Source organism: Salminus brasiliensis, chromosome 12 (genome assembly GCF_030463535.1).
Source record: "Salminus brasiliensis chromosome 12, fSalBra1.hap2, whole genome shotgun sequence".
NCBI classification, from domain to species: domain Eukaryota; kingdom Metazoa; phylum Chordata; class Actinopteri; order Characiformes; family Bryconidae; genus Salminus; species Salminus brasiliensis.
Genome location: NC_132889.1, coordinates 26056124 through 26075196, shown reverse-complemented (window position 1 = coordinate 26075196; position 19073 = coordinate 26056124). Strand labels below are relative to the sequence as shown.

Below are 19073 nucleotides of genomic sequence, written 5' to 3'. Positions count from 1 at the left end.
AATAATTGTCTTAGAAACATGTCTGATGTAAAGATGAAAAAATAATTGTATCTAAGCATAAATCTTATGTACTAATAATCACAGGTTTTCTCATGTAGTGTTTACAGATGTCAAACATCAGACCTGTACAACCCAAGATAGGGACATTTTGGTCAGTGTAGTTACACAGGGTTAGTTTCAATACAGTCCACATATGCAAATCAAGCTGCGAAAACTGCCTGTTTTGAATTTACTGTTTTTTTTTGATGCCACGAACATTACCACAATTACACAGTCATATAGAGTGACCATTTTTATCATCTTACCAAATGTATCATTTCACAGTGCTTACCATTTCAGCATATTAACCCTTTTACAATTTACGCCATTTTACCTAATTTGCTATTTCACCAAATTTACCAGTTCATCATGTTTGCCATTTAATCAAATTTACCAATTTACCCTGTTCACCATCACACCACATTTGATCATTTTACTGTTTACAATTTGAACTAAATGTATAATTTCACTGTTTTTATTTCTCTTTTTTATTTGATCATTTTGCCATCTTTATCATTTTGCCAAATTTACAATTTCAACAAATTTGACCATTTTGCCATGTTTACCATTCTACCTAATTTTTTGCATTTTGCAGTGTTTACCATTTCATCATATTGTAGCATTTTACCATGTTTACCATTCTACCTAATTTTGATCATTTCTCCACCCATCCCATTTAGACATAATGTAAATACCCCGCAAAATCGTGTAAATTTTTCAATGCGAGCTTCTCTTAGGATTTCTTTCTAATTCGAATTCTCAACAGCAGACGGCAGTTCTCGCTTCTGCTGACAGATGGCGCCAAATCCGCCAAAGCGCATTGCCAAATCCCGCTCCCTGTTCACTGTATTACAACCTCCTTATGACGCGCTATGATCTGACGGAGGAAAAGACACAGAGGCTGAATTGCGCGCGTCTCTCAGACTCTCTGAGTCCTCGTTCTGAGCGTTGAAAGTTTCACAAGAGGGAGGATTTGACTTTTGATTGGACTGACTGGATGCCAGCCAGAGACTTGCTGCAGGGGCAGGAGGGAGGGAGAGAGAGAGAGAGCGGGTCAGGAGCAGCAGCAGCAGCATAGCGTTGATTGAGGAGCCTCTCCGGAGAAGAGCCGCTGCACCAACAGTGTCATGGACGAGGGGCTCGCCGCTGTCCAGGTCATTCGAGTGAATGAGTGCGGCGAAACCAAAGCGCCCGGCGGTGTTTTCCGGCATCTGCGCGTTTAGTCCGGCGCTGCTGATGAGCGGACGAGCCTGGAAGAGTGAAATGTTGCATCTGAGCGCGCTCCTGCTTCCTTCCCTCCCTTAACGCGCCACTGTTCGCTCGTAGCGCACAAATTGCATGACGGTGCGGCGCAGCTGAAGCCTTAACGTGGGACGATGACATCGTCGGTGTTTGTGGTGGCCATGTCTACAGCTTTACTCAACCCCAGTTTCGCCTTCAGCTCACATTTTGATCCAGGTGAGTGTCAGTCGACGCAGAACGAAGCGAAATGCAGAAAATCAGCTCACATTGACTGCTCTGTTGTTGGTAACGAGAGATGGCTTTCATCCATAATGGTGGTATTTCTAATAAATGGGAAAGAAGTGTGTGTGTGTGTGTGTGTGTGTGTATTTTTGTGCAGTGGAATGTCGTTTTGAGCCCATATGCTTGTCCTTCCACAACATTCCGAGCACATTTGGAATGACGAGATAGAGAAAATAGACAAGATCCTGCCTTTCAGTTCCTCTGCATGGTCTTCTCTGGTGCAGAACATGTCTGTATGTTGGACACATGCCATTGGGGGTTACTCCCCAGAGGGGTCACTAGTGGCCCAGGGTGTCTTTAGGACACACTGACCACTTTGCCCCCAAGGCCTACCCCATGGATGGTAGCCTCTGCATGTTCTACAGCCTTAGGTTCTACATTTGCATTGTGGCCTCTGGAGCCCACGCTGAACAAATGGTGCATGGGGTGTATTAATCCCTTAGGCTAGCCCACATTTTTTAAGCCCAAATAGAGAGCACCCCAGCCCAGTATTCTCCAGCAAACACCATCAAATCCAAACACTTGGTAGGTGGGCTCTACCTGTGTTTGATACCGTATATATGTCCAAAGGTTTGTGGACACCCCTTCTAATGAATGCATTCATCTATTCTACGTTGCACCTTATTGCCACATCTTAATACCCACGATTGTGGGGAAAAACAATGAATGAGCAGGTGTCCCAGTACTTTTGTCCATGTAGTGTACCTATAGGGTTCTAGAGTGTGCTCTCCTGTTCACACTGGTTCATTTGATCTGTCAAACCTTGTTCTGGACTTTATTATATCCTGGAATTGCCAACTTTAGAATGATGGTACTTGCAGAACACACTGTAGAACCCACTGTTGCTGAACCCACAAGGGCTCTGCATGACCAGCATGAGAAATCCTGTGTAGAATGGTAGGATGGGTTAAATGGGTTAATCTATATAAAGCCAGTCAAGTGTGTTTCTGGGCATGCTTCTGTTTGCTGGGTAGGTGAATAACACCAGAATGGTTTCCTCACTTCACCTCAGAAGCAACATGGAAATGGATCTCAGTGTTTATTGATGACATTGATCTAGTATCCTGGTCCAGATTGCGAGGCACTGTGGTGTGATGGGCTGATACATGCCTTTTGTTTGCTAAATTTAGCAAAAATGGTCACACAGTACAAATGAGAGTTGGAGGTTTTAGATACCCATCATTTTAGATTTTAGGATGCACTTATTGCAGAAGAGCAGAATGCTCAGGTGATTGTAGACTTCCATGGTAAAAGGTTAGCGTTTTATTGGGTGGAGCGCCATCTTTCCAGAGAACACTTATCCTCTGCTCCACAGCTCTGTACCCCTATAGCTCATGTCTGGCATTATGAGCTTTAGACATGGTGTCTATAAGTCCTTCTTTATCTGCTCCACAGAGTCCTACTCTATTGTCAGTACTTCTCTACAGACTAGACAAGTTGTGTGTATGCATTTACCCATCTGTGCCAACAGTAGGCTCAGCTTAAAGTAGCTGTATTCAATTCATGTATTCATTAGAATTGGTGTCCACAAACATTTAGACATGTAGTGCATATACATGAAAAACATCACTTACCAGCAGTGGCCTAGAATTCCCATATTGGTGCGTCCCGAGTTGGACCAGGGATATACACTGGATTCCTATGTATTAGAACACTACACATGTCAGATGCAGAACAGATCCCTCATTTTGTATGTGTGTGTGTGTGTGAGAGAGAGAGAGAGAGAGAGAGTAAGAGAGAGAGAGAGAGTGCTTTGGACAGCCTGCATGCAGACCTGAGCTGTTTGAGCGCTTCACTATCAGAGAATTTGGCTTTTCTGTAATGCTCTATTATGTAAACCCTGCCGCGGCGATTGGATTGTGCCATGTGAGGAGCGCAGCAGACACCCCTGCTTACATTACGGCCAGAAAGCCACAGGCTCTGCGGTCCGCCTGATTAGACTGCAGCAACTGCACACTCTAGAAGGCCACAGCAGGGCTTTCCTCGTCTCCCTCATGCTCACAAATGCAGTTAATGAGATGCGGCGCGGTTCAGGAGGTCAGCCATATGTGTTACAGTGTTCATGCTGCAGTAGACAAGGCAGACTGGACCAGTGTGAGGTAGGGGTGTGCGATGTGGCAAAAATAAAACTTTTTTTATGACACAGGATATGTTTGTTTTCCTGTGGGAACATAATTCACCAGTAACACAGCAGTTAAAAAAGGTACTTACAATATTTGCAAAAATATATTATTTAGATTATTTACACATTGAGGAGATATGAAATCACCCACTTGTTCCTTTATATTTCATATACATTCATTATATATTGGTTCTATATTAAAACAGTCCTGATTTATTATATGTAGGTAATTGATTGGCAATATGTAGCTGGTCTCCTGGACAAGCCTGTCCATTTTACACTTTTCCAGAGTGTAGACATCATGTACATGATATATCCTGGCATTACAGGCTGTTAACCTAATTTATAGCATTTAATTTAAGCATTTTTTGTCTTTTCTATTTCTATTGTACATTTTTTTTTTTTAGATGAACCTGGCCTGTCACTCATTCACTCACTCCCTCACTTACTTCCTCACTATCTTTTGCTGCTTCGCATCAATGACACTGTGTGTCCCTGTATGATTAACCATAGCTTAGAACTGAATAAAGACAATGGCTAAATAAAGGCCACCAAGCTATAAAAATAATGTGGCACATGAAAGAGAAGAAAGAATGATCATTTGCATAATATCAGCAACTATTTAAATGATTGTGATATATTAGTTGCATATAGTTGGTCAGACTATATTGTATGGCACATGCAGTTCAGTATTATAGAAATACTGATGATACCCACGATAAACCTAGGATAAAAGTAGAAAGGCATGGCTTTGGCATAATCGTGGGTTCCGAGTGGCTCAGCGGTCTAATGCACTGCGATATGGCCGAATCCCCTATGTGAGTTTGAGTTAGAGAGAGCCCAGGTGGGTAGATGGTGCTCTCTCTCCCCTCATCACTCTCGAAGTGATGTTGGCTGGCACAGGTTGGCTGATATAGCGGAGCTAGGGACCTGGTTCTTTCCTCCAAGTGTACAAAAGTAAACAAAATGTTCCAAGTGTTCCTCCAAGTAAACAAAATGTATAATAATAATAACCATGTTTGTAAAAAAGATGTGAGTGTGATGAACCGTCAGATTGGTCATCTGATGTACAGGTTCTTTATACCCATAGGTCTTTTTCTGGAAGCAAAAGTGGTTATTTTATGGCATTACTCAAAATACCCTTTAGAGCACCTTTATATTTCAGATTGTACATCACTAGTTTATAAATGCAGAGAAATATAAATATAACTATTAAGTGCAGGAAAATGAATGAAATACAGACAGTAAATACCCAGCGTCACCTAAACATTCAGTGCAATTAATACAACATAATATGAGTTTAATATATCAAGACAAATCTAAATGTCTGGACAGTGCAGATGATTAATCTCAAATATCTGCTGATACTAATATAACTCCAACTATATAGTCCATCCCTGCATAAAATTGTAGCACGGTGTAACTTATAACGCTGTAACATCGGTCATATTGTCCACAAGTAGGAAGCATTAGATAATAGAATACATAACTTTGAGCAAAGGCTGCAATTCTCTCTCTCTCTCATCTATAGGCTGCCACCTCTGTTGCTGTGAAATACATGCTCCATAACAAGCAGGAGTCACTGGCAATCTGTTACTATGACTGGCCGAGTAATAGGATGGAGAATTGATGTTAGCGTTGCAATAGATGCTGTGTTGCAGTGTGTGTGTGTGTGTGTGTGTGTGAGAGAGAGAGAGAGAGAGAGAGAGAAAGAGAGAGACACACAAGAAGCTAATCATTCTTATGGCTGCCACCAATCCTTAGCATTCTGGACAAGGACAAGGACACAGCAGTGTCATATGGATTATAATGAGATTGACCAGGGTTCCTTTGTTATTGCACCTCTGAGTGGGTGTGCTGCGTTGTTTTAGGGCCAGAGCATCGGCTTAATCAGAATGGTGGTTTTACTGGGCCAGAGTGACCTGAGAATTAAAAATAAGGGAGAGAGATTGGATGGGAAGCTTATGGCTCTGGGCCAATGGAGGACAAGGAGAGATAGGGAGATGGAGAGAAAGAGAGAGTGAGAAAAAGAAAGAGAAAGAGAGAGAGGTGTTGCCTTGTGTGCACCTCGAGTACACAATAACATGGACTGTTGTTGATGCAGTCAGGTTTGCCATATTTGAATAAAACCTGATTGTACAAAGAATGGAATGGATTCAAGCTAGCCTGCTGGGAGGCCTGCGCCATTTATCATTTGGAGTAATGGCTTCTCAGGGTTGGATGCTAGTTGGGCCCTTCGCACATGCTTAAAAATGAAGGTGCCAAAAAGGGTTCTTTGGAGTGATGCCATAGAAGAACCACTTTTGATCTTCTAAAAAACCTTTCAGTGGATGATTCCTTAAAGAATATTTTTAGTAAATTAAATGTGTGGGTGTGTGGAATTAAAATAAACAGTCTGATGCATGCATTTAATGTAGATTATAATTGATTGATATCAGCTTTGTAACAAAAACTGGGCTATGCTTCTGTTCCATTGCTAAATGGCAGAGTAGACCTAGAATAATTGAACAGCAGCCTGCGTTGTTGTGTATCAAGTTAATAAATACCACTGCAGTTAAGGTAGCATGTAAGCAGGTACATAGTCTGCACACTATGGTACCAACAAGCCTTTCAGAACGAGCTATAGTCCCTGGATTGACAAAAAACGTAATTTTACAGCACTGTAATCCCTATCATTTCTCTAGGGTCTGTTTTTATTGTGGCACCATTGTGACAATCACCAGCTCATATTCCCAACCTTTTATGAGTCTCTGGTCATAGAAATTGTACCTTAGCAACACTGCCAAGTCAAGGATTCTGTTAGAACCCCAAACTTGTGTTTTAAAATCTGATTAAGAGGAATTAAACACAAAGTGTTGCAGTTTATCACTATTTTAATGCCATATGTTATTGATCTCACAACACTCTAGACAGCATGTAGGGTCAATGCTGTCTGTATCATACAAATAACTGCAGACAGCTGCTCGATTGATGGTTCAGAGCTGCTTGTTTTGGTAGTTGTAAAGGCTATGGAAGTGCTCTTGAGACAAAAACAGATCAGGGCCAGATTTTACTGCTATCAGTGATGAGCTTGGGGATCCCCAAGCTGGACTAAGTAATGAGTACTTGGTTAGTGGACTACTTGCACTTATCCCTGTTCTGTATCATTTAAAGTTTTTTTTCCTGGAAGCTTGCATCCAAGCCAAGAGCCATTTAGGAAGAGTATAAATCATGGCTGGTGCTGGGGACAGCATGCTTTGGGCTTTTCGGAATGGCATCCTGACCAGCTTTGGTTATGAGGTTACCCAAGAATTAAAAAGACCTGCCTGTGGTCTTCCCTGTTTACTCCAGCTGCTTTCATGCCTTTTAGAGTGTTTCTTGGCACTAAGATATTCACTTCATTTGTTGGCCTTTAGATGATGACAAACTGTGTGCTCATTTTGATTAATCACTTGGAACTGCTGAGCTCTAAACATTTGTGGGTGGAAATTGAAGGTCCTTTGCAATATTGCCATAAAGTATCGATCCATGACAAATTACTAATCCACTCTTTACTGTAGAAGCGTCTCAGTGCTGAGAAGGTTATGATAAACTTCCTATTGCTCTAAGGAGGGCTGTCTTTAATAGACATGCTGCACTCTATCCCAATCAACTCAACAGAATTTTGAGATGGTACAGATTTCAGGTACAGATGAGTCATAGTGATCATTTCTATGTAAACACATGGTGTGTCACAAAAGATAATGACCTGAAACAAGGTAGGAAAACAGATGCGAGTCAAACAGACTGAAAAACAGCAGACTCTAATAAGGATAGAGAGAGTGCATGATGAAAAGTTCTCACCACACTAATATGAAAGTCAAAGGCACTATGGAGGAACTTTAAATAACACTAAAATGAACGGAAACAAAATGAATGTGTTTTACTGGAAGTTTTATTACGGAACGCTGCTACTGAACTTCAGTGACATTTATTGTAGTGAATTTCAATAACTTTGCCAAACAACATTTTTCTCTCAGAGCATCGATTGATCAAAGTGCTGGAGAAACAACAGAGTAATACTGCCATAATCCATCAGCACCTCAGTTCTTTGGGCTGTAGTAACTCATATTGAATGGGTTCTCCTGGTAGATATATATCTTTTTCTCAATCTTCTCCCAGTGTTTGTTCTTTCTCCATGCGAGGCAGTAAGGAGATTTAGATGTGGGCGTGCTGTGTTGCCATCATGCCATTCTTTGAACAGATCAATACTAATTGCAGTCCTGATAGCGTTTAGCCGGTTGACATAATTGTGGGTCACATGTGGACTCCATCAGGCATGCTCTGGTTCAGTGGCCATGCTGCAGCAGGGAAGACTGTTGCTCTGTTGCACTGCAGAAACACCTGCACAGGGTTTCAGCACCACGGAGAGCGAAGGTGACACTCATCTTGCACCTGTGCTGGCAGATATTCAGAACTATGGACAGGTCCACCTGAGGTAAAGAGAAATAAGTACAAGTGTGATTCCCTGTTCTCCAGCAGAATGTCATGCACCACACAGTTTAGCGGTACTGGTAGGTGTTTGACAAACATCATTGCACAAAGATCTGAAATTCATTCAGTCTGGAATTATTATTTTTTTTTTTGGAATTTTTTTGCTACCTACCATTACTTGTTTTAAAACACAGCTAAAAAAAGCATGTATATGTGTATATGCATCTTCATTTTTTGACATAAAAAGTTTAATATAAGACTTGTTAAAGTTTTAAAATGTACCATTCGCTCCCCAGTCTGTGTAGTCCACATATGTCCACAACAAAACAACCTGTTTTGAATTTATTGGCTGTGAAATTATTAAAATGGACCCCTACTCCCTCATTACTGTTGCACTATATATGGGTGAACTGTTTATTTGCAGATACCATTTATGCTGTATGATGAGCAGCAGTAACTGCAGTAAAGGCAAGAGTTTTGTTTTTAGTGGCTCAGCATGTGCCATTAATGAAACGTCCAGTAATACATTTTGGTGCACTTTCACTTCAAATCGTTTGTTGGAGATTGTAGAGCCCTCAAACTCAACACTTCACTGTTTGGACACTAAAAGAAAAATAGCTGTAAAAGTGCCTTAAGACACTAATATGGATCGATTTTGTGATTTTGTTACTAAAAACAGTTCATTTACATCAGAGTATATTCACCTTTTCAACATACAGCAATTTAGCTTGCTCAGTTCGGCCGCTCCATTTTGAATGAGACACAATATAGGGCCACTGAAAAATATAAATTACAGACCCACATGTTCTTTTAATTATATGCAATTTTTTTTAAAAAATACAGTGTTTTAGTGATTTTTATTATAAATTTTATTTAAATGATGTGCTGAGCACTTTTCCATTTATGTGGGTAAGGTATATAAAAACGTTTCACTGATTCACGGTTCTTTGCTATACAGGCTTATTCTGCTATGTAGTACCATATTGTAAAAAGTTCTAAATAGACTAAATAGAAACAAAAGTGTGAATAAAATACTTGTGTGTTTTTAACCAATCTACTAGTACATGTAAAACTCTATGTGACCCTCTTTGTACAGGGAATCAGCTCCAAAAGGTTTCACAGCACTGCGAAGAATCAACTCTTTAACCAGGTGAAGAACCATTTAAGCAGCCAAATATTTTTTTTGGGTTGTAATGGTTTGATATAGAACCATTTTCTTAAGTAAAACAACCCTTAAAAGAGCCCTTTTAGAAGAGTGTAGTAGTAGTACAGAAAGCAGTGTTAAATTCTTGGGAGAGCAGCTCTGATGTTCAGCTTAATGTGGAGTAAATAGCCCTCAGAGCCTGAGAATGCAGCAACTCGGGCTGCTCGCTTGTCCTTCAGAGCTGCGCTGTAGCAAAGTGTTGGCTTAGCTGCCCCTCTCAAGGCCGCCCACTGCAGCTGAACTGCTGTCCTGATCAAATGTGCTAGGTGAACAGACTTACTTCCGACCACCGTAGTTAAATGCCTTAATGCCATCTCATTTTACAGTCTCTTTATGTTCTTATTAATTGGCCCATAGCTTGTGTTATGTAAGGTTTTCCCCCCTGGGTCATAAAGACTGGAGCACAGTGCTTTTGCCCAGGGCCTGGAAGACAGAAGCATTCCTATTCGATCCCATGTGTATGCTAATGTAGCCCTAGTCTGGCTGCACAGCGAGAGGGAAGCTTTTAAAAAACATCTCACGTGTGCAATAACTCGACTTCCATTCTCCTATACACTCTCATTTTCTCTGTTCAAACACACACACATACACACACACACACAAGTTCATGCAGTATTAAATGCATCACCTTGTCCTGGATTGTCTTCTCTGATTGTGGCCTCAAGGCAAATAGAAAAATATGTGCATTACTGCTTTAAATATGTCTTATGCTTTAATTAATTAATGTGTCTTTGTATTTGCATGTGCAGTTAGCTAATGAGATATAGCTATACCAGTAGCTATACCAACCATAGTTGTTTATTAGCAACATGTTTACAAACAATTTTAGCTGTTTGACAAAATATATCCAACAGGAACAATTTAAATAACTCAACACAACTAATATAGACTAACATAACAAGTGTTTTCTCTAAATTCAATACAAAATGCCGCTTTTAATGACTACTGCAGTATCAGCACCATTCAACCCCCAGAATTAAATCCCTGACAATAGCACACATTTGTAAGTGACAAATTAAGGGCTTCATTAGTTGCTTCAGATGTGCTTGAGATAAAACACAACTGACTGACTAGGGGTTTGTTAACCGTGATGTTTGTGTCAGGTCCGCATCGCCGCGCCTACCCCGAGGGCGGTCCCGAGCCGTGGTCCACAGGCCTCAAGTTCAAGGACTTTTATGTTGACAGCCATGTTTATTCACGTGTCACTTACGTTGGTATCATGTTTTGATTTGGATCACCTGAGAGCTGGGGTATAAAGGGAGCAAACGCTATCTTCTCGTTGCCGAGAATTAGCCTTGCTACGCCAAGCTGTATGTTGGCTTCGCTAGTCGAGAGATTCTAGGTCTGTTTCTGGTGTTCTCCGGACCATGCTCTGTAAGAGCCGATTCATGTTCAAGAAAAGTTCACTCTTTGGTTGACAGGTTGGTCGCCTGGAGGATTTGGCGACCGATTCCCTAGTGTTGCGTCTGACGAGCGCGGTTTTGGTTTTTTGTTTAGCTTCCCTATCTCGCCTGGCTCCCTGGCTACCAACCAGCCTCAGGTGGCCTTCAGGTTTAGCCCACGTTATTTTGTCACGTTTGTCTTGTTTGTCCTTTATCACTGGTTATTGCTGCACTCTTGTGTTTCCCCCTGTTTTGTTAATAAATCATGCATCGCACCATCCCTGTGAGTGTTCGCCCGTCAATGTCTAGCCTAGCCAGCATGACAGTTTGATTGTATGTTAGAATTCTGGTTAAATCAAGAGGGTTGTCCAAGAAGTTCAGTGAAGAATTCATTGCCTTGCATAAACAAAACAAGAGCAAAGGCACTGAATGTTCCTAGAGATACAGCTGGAAGCATAGTTTGCAAGTTTAAAGTTAAAGGAACACTGGCTACACCACCTGGATGGGGCAGAAAAAGGATCTTCTCGCCAGCTACCACCACATTCCTTGAAAAGCAGGTGGTCAAAAACTGGTGACTGCAAAAAGACTTGCAGCAAGATTGGGTGAAGATTGGGTGATAGGTTTCCATACCCATACACCTCTACTGAGCCAAACATCATAAAAATAAACCACAGAAGTGTTGGGATAAAGAATATGAAGTTTTGTGAGAAAGAATAAAAAAAACACCCTGCCTACAGTTAAGCATGGCGTTGGCTCTGTGATGCTCAGGGGTTGCTTTGCTTCCTCTGGCACTGGAAACCTGCAGAGTGGAGGGCAAGATGGATTCAGTCAAGTATCAGGAAATGCTAGGAGAAAACATCTTGCCTTCTGTGAGGAAGCTAAAGCTAGGGCATCATTGGAGTTTCCAACAGCACTACGATCCAAAGCATACCCCAGCAAAGCTTTGTTTTAGAGGAATCCTGGAAGATTCTGGAGTGGCCATCACAGTGGCCTGACTTGAACCACACAGAAAACCGAGACAAATTTGGCATATCAGACATATCTCTGTTGTTAGCTTTGAATTTGATTTGCAATATCAAATTTTGCAATATTGAATTTGATGGTTGAACCATGGTGAGCAAGAATGTAGCACCAATTAAAAGGAGAAAGACTGTGTATCCACTTTACCCAAATTGTAATGTGTAGGTTTTATGTGACAAACTCCTGATACATTCAAGTCAGCTTTTTAAAATTGTAAATATATGAATACAATTCAAATTCCATAATAGACATCATATGTGATATCACATTATATCATGAATGTAAAAATAAAATGGAAAGGGAAGATGGCCGATTTGTAAAGATGACTTTATCATTATTTTCATCAGAAGGGTGGCATACCCTTGTACCCCCCCTCAAATTAGGGCATAGTTAGTAATAGTACTGAAATATTAAAACATATTACATTAGAGATGAGAACTAGGGTGGGAAACAGAACATGACATTAAACAGAGAAGATTGCACATTTATAATCCAGTGATGTGTGACACCATCATCTGAGATCATTTTGTGGTGAACAATTCTTTGAAGACAATTACAAATGAAACAATAAAATGCTGAAACCCAGCTCTCATATAGACATTTCTATGTTTGATTTGCTGTTTACACACATCATTAAAAGTGATTTATCAGCATGTAATATTTAGGCCTTTCTGGAGATGAATCGGGTGTGTGAGGATTGTAGAGGCAGGCCTGGGTTGAGAAGCAGCATTTCTGGTACAACAGTATCAGTGTTACTCTTGGATGAATATTAGACCTGGACTAATATAAAAGGGTTTGAGTACTTTTGATCCTTTGTGCCGTAGGCTTTTAACTGACATAAGTTATACATTACACAGCATATTTGATGAATTTGTTTATTTTGGTATAAAATGTAACCCATTTATAATAGACATATTTATATTTCCACCAATACCTTTGTGCTTTACAACAGTAAAGCACAAAATACTGAGTAATGCTGCAAAATACTGAGATTATTATAATGAAGCAAGATCTCTGATTTACCAAGAACATAATAGAAAAATTCATTTGAGAATCATACTATGCTAAAGAATAACACGCTTCTTTACTAAAACTTGAAGAGACGGAGAGAACATCATATAATATCAAGAAAATATGGAAGGTGTTCATTTGCATATTGGTCACTCCCACCAGGTCAGTACACTGTTAAAATTAAAAAGGTGCTACAAAAGATTCTTTGAGCGATGCCATAGAAGAACCTTTTTTAGTTCCTTAAAGAACCATGTTTATTAGGGATTGGGGAAAATTTGATTCATCTCGATGCAGATGTGGACAATTCTGAATCCATTCACAAATGCACATGTGTGCACATAACAGAGACACAAGACAAATAAGCAGAAAATCCAACCAGCACCCTCTGCACTAAAACCTAGTGTATGGAAGCACTTTGGCAAAGAGTCATCAAGCAAGCGATGTCAAAGCTTCCACCCATGACAGAAGGAACAAAGAGAAATAACAACCTATCGCAACTTTTATTGCCCTTTGGAGCCAAGATACAGCAGCACCCTGAAGATATTTCACTAACACACCGATCGTCAAACTACAACGGGACCTAAACCAAAGTCATGGAATCACAGAAAAAACAGATGCAATAGCTAGAATGTGATGCGTGGACAGCCATTACCACTGAATCTTATGTCAGTGTAACTGCACATTTTTCTCACCACTGAGTGGCAGCTAGCGTGAGAGCATGTGCTCCACACAAGAGCAGTGAATGAGAGCCACACAGGTGCAGATATGGCTGAGCCGCAGCAGAGTGTAGCAGAGGAACCACAGATCACTGAGAAAGATGCAGTTTTAATTACTAATAATGCAAAACATGGTTGTTGCTGCTAAACTGGGTAAATTCCTACATGTGCCCACTGTTGCCCTCTTTTTCAAGGCTGCTAAGAAGGGTAAGACATATTACTGTGTTTTTCCAGCCTGGCTCCACTGCTAAACCTTCCAGCTGACTGTCACATCACTTCCATTTGTTCTATTAATAAACAATATTGGAAGTAAATCAGTTATGGATTTACAAATGCTTAGCTTAAAATTGCAAGGTGCCTGATGTTTCTCATAGAAATGTTTGAGTGTGAAAAAACTTTACTCAAAGAACCATAATTTGATGTAAAGTCTCTTTACCGATTTAAAGGTTCTTCACACACACACACACACATACACACACACACACACACACACACACACTATAATAAACAATTGTTACTTTATGGAAAAGTGGTTCTCCAGTGGCATCGCTCAAACAGTACAGACCAATAAGCCACTATTTTAGTAAATCTGTTGTCAGGGAAGTAACGTGTAGCGTTAGAATGTTGATCCTTAGATTTTCTGGTGTGTAAATGACACAGTCTGTGTTAAAATCAGGCGAACTGAATAAGGACTGAATGTAGGACCATTTTCAGGGCGAACTGAAATGAAGTGTCAGCCCTTTTCCTTCCCCTTATAGTTTAAAGGGGTTAAACGCTTCAAATAAAAACCTATTTGCTCCTGAGTTAAACTGCCAGGGGAGAATTGTAGAAGGAACCGAATGGTCATTAGGTCAGCGGTTCACCCTGAAGCATGTGTGCCTGTGAAGCATTTATGTGTATGTGTGTGCCCATTGCTCTCTTATCTGTGACACACATGTTGTTCCCAGGGAAGGAACAGTTACGTAAACACATCAGCCTGTCTCCTTCCTGAGTGTGAGACTTCACAGAATCACACAAACACACACACACACACATTGGGTGACAAACGCATGTTGCCTCGAGTCATATTGCAGCTTACACTTGAACCACAAGTACTCTGGTGTGGCAAAAATACATCCTGTTAGTAGCCAAGCTTAGTATGGCCTGTCAGCGTCAGCGATGGTTGCTAAACCCACTGCAGCCACAGAGACCATGAAATCCAATTTTGTCTGACTGTGTGTGTGTGTGTGTGTGTTTTACCTCCTCCGCAGCTCTCTATTATTGGGGAGCATTCTCTGTGTGGGGGAAAAGAGCAGCTCCAGAAATAAAGCTTTGGAGATTAGGCAGTAATGACTGTGCCTGTCCCACTGGATCTGACAACCTGTTGATTACGGTGATTATGTGCAAGTTGCCATCTGTGCTGAACAAGCAAGAAAGACCAAAACTCTCATTCTGCTTTTTATTAGAACTGGAGCGGTCCTGAAAATTCTACTGATACTGTTACTGATACTGAGGTATTTTAAGCTAAAAATAGACAATTTAGTTATTAATATGAATATTATTAACCATTATCATTATTGGGGATGTCCTGAACAGTTCATTTTGCCCCTCGATCCGATCCGAGTCTCTAATGCTGACTATGCCAACCCGATCTTTGTGTTTGTATTTATAAAGGATGCACCAATCGGCCTTTTCAGTACAAATACGATATTGGTCGATACCTGATATCAATTCGATACCAATAATGAATTAATAAACCATAAATCCCATCATATGGGAGAGATTTAAGGCATCTGGACTGACTTAAACATTACTTTACTTACTTCGTAAAACAAATTATAACAAATTAACACATAGACTTTGACACAGCATTCAAATGTTAAATAAAAAAGTCAAACTTCTTAAAATATTTAAAATAAATATAATAAATAAATAAATGTATTTTTACTTTGTCAAACTGTCAATCAATCTTATTTTTAAATATTTTGTGTAAACAGTAATTCATAATAAAAACTAGCAGCTGAACCTGAGAATAAATAAGTAACTTGGCCAATCAAACATTGCAATCATGTAAACATTTAGTGCAGTCTTACACCAACAAATTGTGCAAAAATTGAAAGGATTGGTCCCATGGATCGACCTAGCTATTCGATACCCGAACCAGCTCATTTTGTAAATATCGGGACCGATATCCGATCCTAATATCGTATCGGTGCATTCCTATTATATATAATACAGTTCTACAATTTATACAGAGACTGGACTCGGGTATTTAGTCTAGTCAAGACTTTACTTAAAACAACTGTTTTATAGTGTGTTTAATATCTAATAATCCAGTCTAACTCTCCTCTCTGACCATTCAGCTCCCAGCTCCTTTAAAACACTGCAGTCAAGTCACTCCCTCTGTGTGTGTTTGTGTAGTGGTACACACTCTGACTGATATCTGTTGTTTTGCTTTGTCAGATACTAATGTGAAATATATATATATATATATATATATATATATATATATATATATATATATATATATACTGTGCTCCATAGTGCTGTTTTAAAAAGATAGATGTAAAATAGTTCCACACTGCAGACTCTAAACTCCTTTATTTACCTTCTGAGAACGCTCCCTAGTGCTGCCAGCTGTGCAATAATGGCAGTTAATGATGCCTTGGGGTCACCAGATGGTGCTCTGAACATTGTAGTTAAAATAAAGACTCAGAACTGGATTGGAATGTAAATAGACAATCCCCTGATCCATGAAAATATGCCTGGATCAGCCTTGATCCTGATCCACTGCATCAGGTTGGGACATCCCTAAATCATTACTATTATAATAGTACTATTGCTAAGCATATCAATGAATTATCAGTACACCTGTGCCAAACAATGAACCTATGTGGTGTTATGGTAACTTTATACCACTCATTAGTGGTATAAACAAAGGAGGGTGGGTCCCAGGATTCTTCCTCTAGCTTTGACTGATGTCCAGTTGACTAGTTGTATTTATTGTGTTGTCTTATTTCTGTCTAAAGTGTAAGCAGCATTATGTGAGAATTGGCATTTCTTGCTAGTGGTCTCCCCCTACAGTCGATACATGTACTACATGCTTTTCAGTCACCACTAAAGGACGCGCTTTACACATGCATTTCTGGACAAGTTACAGAAATTACCGGAATGTCAACCAAAATGACTCAGGTTACACATTGTTACACAGTGTCATCCTGCCCAAGTAACATACTGCAGCGTACTGAGCCTGGAGTACCAACAATAGAGATACAATTGACCCGATTACAGTCAGTGGAGCATCATTTTGAAGCTCCTAAGGCTGTGGCATCACTGAGAATCGAACTGGTGATCTCCCAATTTCAGGGCCAAGCTGATCACTGTCTTAATGGAAAAATAGCTTAACTGGTCAAGATTTGGAGAGGCCGCCACAATAATATCGTTAAATTGCCCAAGCTTAGTGAACCACTCTTCTCCACCCCATGCCATATGGAACCGAGGAGGCCTCTGGCTCTCGTGCTCTGTGTTGTGGAACGCTGTCAGTCTGTCATCATATCTGCTCTTGCTGTACATGGTGCTCTTCCTCCCTTGCTCGCTCTCTCTCCCTCTCTCTCTATCTGTCTCTCTCTCTCAGTGGTTGACAGAAGGCTGCTGTCAGCATCAATTCCTCTCTAGGGGAACAGACAAAGGAAGAGCAGAGCACTTTTCCACTGAGGCAGCGTTTCTCTCCCTGGCTATTTAATAAAGAGGAGAGTGCTTCAGAGTGTGTGAGTGTGTGTGTGTATATGTGAGAATGTTCAGGCATGTGCGTGTTTGTACATCTTCACATCCTGGTCCCTGAACTAGAGTTATCTGTGGCGCAGAATGAGTCAGTTTATGCCTGCTGCGTGGAGGATGAATCAGTTGGTTTGATGTGTATTTGAGGCACAGTTAATGGTAGGATCAGTGGAAGTACTGAGGTGTGTAGTCTACTGCATGTCCTCTCCACAGAAAAAAGAATCAGAACGAGGGGTAGTAAAATAGAGCAGTATATTTAAAGATTCAGGGATTTACAGTAAAACTAATAAAGTACTTCGCGATCATATGGAGGTGAAAGATTCTTTGGAGACAATGACAGATCAAACAGGAATGAGTGGCTGCTGGGCCCGATCCATATACACTTTCTGTCCAAATATTTGTGGACACCCCTTTTAATGATGCATTTAGCTCCTGTAAGTTACACCCATTGCTGACACAGATCTTATAATCTGACACAGATCAGATGAACATGGACCTGTTGGCATGCCTAATGGCATGTGTGAACTAGTGGGGTATAAAGCCCCCAGCATAGAGCTGTGGAGCGGTGGAACCGTGTTCTCTGGAATGAGGGTGTTCCATCCAATATTTTTGGGATGATATAGGGATAAGGTTGTTGTGATTATTTAATATACTAATATCGTTAACACTCTTCTCACCAAATGCAATCAAATCACAGCTCACAGCAGTGACCCTCTAAAATCTAGTGGTATTTACCTGGACAGTAGAGACATGGGGTCCTGAAGTAATTCTCAGTTTTGCAGTAGGGCTCCTTGGTAAATTTATTTAGGACCATTTTGGTCTCGTCCAGAAACACATCTCTATGTTTTATTAGACAGATGTGGCCTTGCATTGGAAAAAAGATTTTTGGCCAATGCCACATACATTTAGTCATATACTCCCGCTCCTGCACAGCTCCTGCTGGTGCCAGTTAACTTTAAATGAAGAACATACAAGCAACGTGTGTGCAAAGAGCACTGCCTCCAGAACTTCACACTACTACAGTGACCAGTGAGCTCCAAAGCTCACGTCCAAATGCTTTACAGTTGAAAAGGGTGAGATGTTTTCCTTTGTTTTAAAAGGCGCCGAATTTAAATTCCTGATGCCTTTGGAAAGCCATTAAATATTACATTTTACCATTTTTCTAAGCTGGACATTTTACTGTGCCGTGGCCATACAGCTTACTAATTCCTCACAAGTCACTGTTTTAATACACAGTAAATATAACATGTCATTTAATGTTCTTTAACAAGCTATTTCAAATATGTTTAGTCTTCCCTAGTTCTCTATTAGTTGTCTTTCCCAAAGGAAGAAAAGTGCTTTACTCATTAGAACATCTTATATATAATGTGGTTTTTTTTTGTAATTATTGAAGAAACCTGATTTATTATCATGTAATATCCCAATAAAATATTCCTGATGTAAATTAGGTGGTTTTGGAAAACACTCACACTGGCAGTTCCTGCAGGATGAGCATCTAGTTAAGTGAAGCAGGGCCTAATTTGTGCTGGAACAAGCCAAAACTGAATCCGAAAGCTCCTATATAGGATCAGGCCTTTATTGTGTTGCAACTCCTGCAACTCCTTTATTACATTTTTAAGTTATGATATATATCACAGCATTCTAATTGTGGACATTGTGGCTGCCATGCATTTTTAAGTGCCTAGCATTTGGGCTTGACCAGTGTAGAAAATGATCTTAAGTAGAGTGTAAAACCTGTGTTTATGATCTGTCTGACTAATACCAGTTAACAGGTTTATTAAACAGCTAGTAAAAAAGAAAACAGATTTATCTAAAATCTGTGGGTTTTCATTTCAAATGAGAAGTAG

General features: G+C 40.2%; 1 protein-coding gene across 2 annotated transcripts in view; it reads left to right on the top strand.

Annotated features, from left to right (window-relative positions):
- The first annotated feature begins 904 nt into the window (after positions 1-904).
- aatka (apoptosis-associated tyrosine kinase a) overlaps positions 905-19073 on the top strand; it is a 58299-nt gene continuing 40130 nt past the window's right edge. For both annotated transcript variants that reach the window (XM_072693166.1, XM_072693165.1), the window contains exon 1: positions 905-1497. In XM_072693166.1, coding sequence (XP_072549267.1) covers positions 1416-1497 — 82 coding nt within the window. In that variant the 5' untranslated portion in view covers positions 905-1415. The remainder of the gene's footprint in view (positions 1498-19073) is intronic.